At 34.8% G+C, this 2624-nt stretch overlaps 1 protein-coding gene across 1 annotated transcript; it reads right to left on the bottom strand.

The window, feature by feature from the left end:
- Nucleotides 1-315: 315 nt before the first annotated feature.
- Nucleotides 316-1646, bottom strand: LOC149247444 (pathogenesis-related 5 protein Cup a 3-like). Its single transcript, XM_089455879.1, has 2 exons — nt 1589-1646; nt 316-947 (listed from the first exon to the last, which is right to left on the bottom strand). The coding sequence occupies exons 1-2, from the start codon at nt 1644-1646 to the stop codon at nt 316-318; spliced, it is 690 nt and encodes a 229-aa protein (XP_089312005.1).
- Nucleotides 1647-2624: the final 978 nt, after the last annotated feature.

The raw sequence follows: 2624 nt of genomic DNA, 5'->3' as shown, positions 1-2624 counted from the left end.
TAGTGTTTTGAAAACCCTGATTCGGATGAAGAACATCAGCGCCCGTCAATGTAAATGGAGACGAAGAGTGGGCCAACCAGCCACGTAAATAGGTTACCTACTTAACATGTGTATAAAGATATACAGTCTACATATCATGTGTAAAACGATGGACAGTCACAAGAGAAAGTTGCACACGTAAATAACTTCTTTCTGTTATATATCATCAATGATCGTTGGCAACGTGAATGATAAAAACATCATCCAGCCGGTCATCTTTACATATGCAATACGCAATCTGTTTATTTAACAAAACCACTAGTGCTAACAATAGAATTAAGGGCAGAAAACCACATGGTAGTCAGAACCGCCAGCGCAAGTAAAGGTGCTGGTCTGATCATCCTTTGCATAACTATAAGCTTGGGGGCACTCTGACTTGAAAAACTGAGAATAATTGGAGGGAGGGCAGTTGTTAACGTATTGACCGCGGCAGCAGTAGAGATCGTTTGAAGGAAAAGCCGCACAGGCACTTTGACAACCTCCGGCTGCCACCTTTAAATCCGGTGGGCAATCGGCATTTATATCTTTGCTGCAGGTAACAGTGGTGCATGAGCTCGTGCTGGGAGCAATGGAGGCCGGGAGATTGAAGCCATCGACGAGGGACATATCGTAGAAGTCCTGGTTCTGGTTACCGTTCAGCGTGTATTCAATCAAAGTTGCAGGGATGGCACCGGAGGCCTGGCATACCAGTTGCCCGCCGCAGTCGCCAGTCGCACAGCTGCCAGAGCCGGACTCATCAAAAGTGCAACCCGTTCGCCCCCAAATCCTCCCTGCCGCGGTGCCGGCGGGGACATCTAAATTCCATGTCTGCCCGGTCGAAAGCGCTTGGCCACCGCCTGGATTTAGACTCGCTGGCCAAATTGTTTGCGGGCAGTTATTCGTTATCGAAAATGTGGCTGCAAAAGCACCTGCAAATTCACAAAATACATACATGAATTTTCTTTCTTACCCTGTATCATAAGATAATGAGAATCCATTACATAAATACATACATGAATTTTCTTTCTTACCCTGTATCATAAGATAATGAGAATCCATTACATAAATAAAAATATTTTAAGGGCAGTTTAATAGGTGATCAAAATGATTCTAAGGTTAAAATTTTTGAAATCTTTGTTCGAATCTGGTTTAGAGTCTTAAGAAAGTAGCTCAATTGATAATTGAAGCGATCCGAGATTCAAATTAGACTAAGAAAGTAGCTCAATTGATAATTGAAATGAAGTGATCTGAGATTCAAATTTCTAATTTTAGTAATTGAAGTTATCTGAGATTCAAATCCCTAATTTAATTTTGGTAATTGAAGTGATCCAAAGTTCAAATCCCCAATTTAATTTTATTTAAAAAAATTAAAATCACCCTTAATCCCAAAAATTTACCAGTTACTCTAAAATACCACAAAAAAAAAGTATTTCCTCACTCCAAAAATTTACTAGTTCCTCTAAAATAACTAAAATACCAAAGACGGAAAAATGTATTTCTTAATTCCAAAAATTTACTGGTTCCTCTAAAATACCAAAAAAGGGAAAAAAAATATTTCTATAGCAACTACCTCCAATGTAATTGTAAACCAGAAAAGTGGTGAGAAAGACAGTTATGCCAGATGCCATTATAGACTCCTTAAGCCAAATCTTCAAATTTTTTAACAGAATAGTGTTTTTCTATGTCTCTTGTTGCATATTTACAGAGGCTCACCACCTTATATAAAAAAAAATGCCGGTCTAACCTGCCATATTTAACTTCCGTAATAACTCCTCCATATTGGTTTCCACTTCCGATAATTACTCTATTTCAGATAATTACTCCTAAGTGTTTGCTTACATGTTTCTTTCCACTTCCCATAGTTACACCGATATCTTTGCTTTCCGTTCTGATAATTACTCCGGAATGTTTAGTTTCCGGATTGAGTGCAGAAATAAAAAAAATTAATTTAATTTGCCATATTTTTACTTGATTCATTTAGTTTTTTTTACTGGAATCCGAGATTACACAACACGTCATACCAAATTACACAACGCGTCGTACCATGGAGGTTGGCTGTAGATTTTGGAAACACTACGCAACACGTTATACCATGGAGGTTGGCGGTAGAATATAAGGGAGATTATTTTTATGTATTTAATTTTATATTATTTTAAGGCATTGTAATTGAAATAAAAATGTTTGTTTATAATAGTAAATTTAAGTTGATGGTAGATTTTTAAGAATATTCTAAATAAGGTTAATTTTTTTATCTTTTTATTTCAGAAAAGTATTTTAGAGTGTTTTTTTATCTTCTTATTTTAGAAAAGTATTTTGGAATTTTTTTAATTGTTGTTAAATTTTGCTAAAAAATAATTAAATCGTCTTTGATGTTGTTTAAAATAGATTTTTGATTTATATATAGATTAAATATCTTGGAAAATCTTTTAAATCGTGTTTGATGTTGTTTAAAATATATTTTTGATCAAACCTCCTGAAAAATCTTTGAGACACTTAAATTATAAAAATTCACCACTTAAATTAATCATTTCAATAAATTATTACTTAATTCCGTATAAATTATAAGAAATAAACTAAGCCTATCCCAATTCTACAATGCAGAAAAG

The sequence above is a fragment of the Pinus tabuliformis genome, chromosome 7, assembly GCF_031772625.1.
Source record: "Pinus tabuliformis cultivar Carrire ecotype Pingquan chromosome 7, CPIR1, whole genome shotgun sequence".
In the NCBI taxonomy this organism is placed as follows: Eukaryota; Viridiplantae; Streptophyta; class Pinopsida; order Pinales; family Pinaceae; genus Pinus; species Pinus tabuliformis.
Note: the sequence above shows the minus strand (reverse complement) of the source record. Positions and strands in the feature narration are given on the sequence as shown.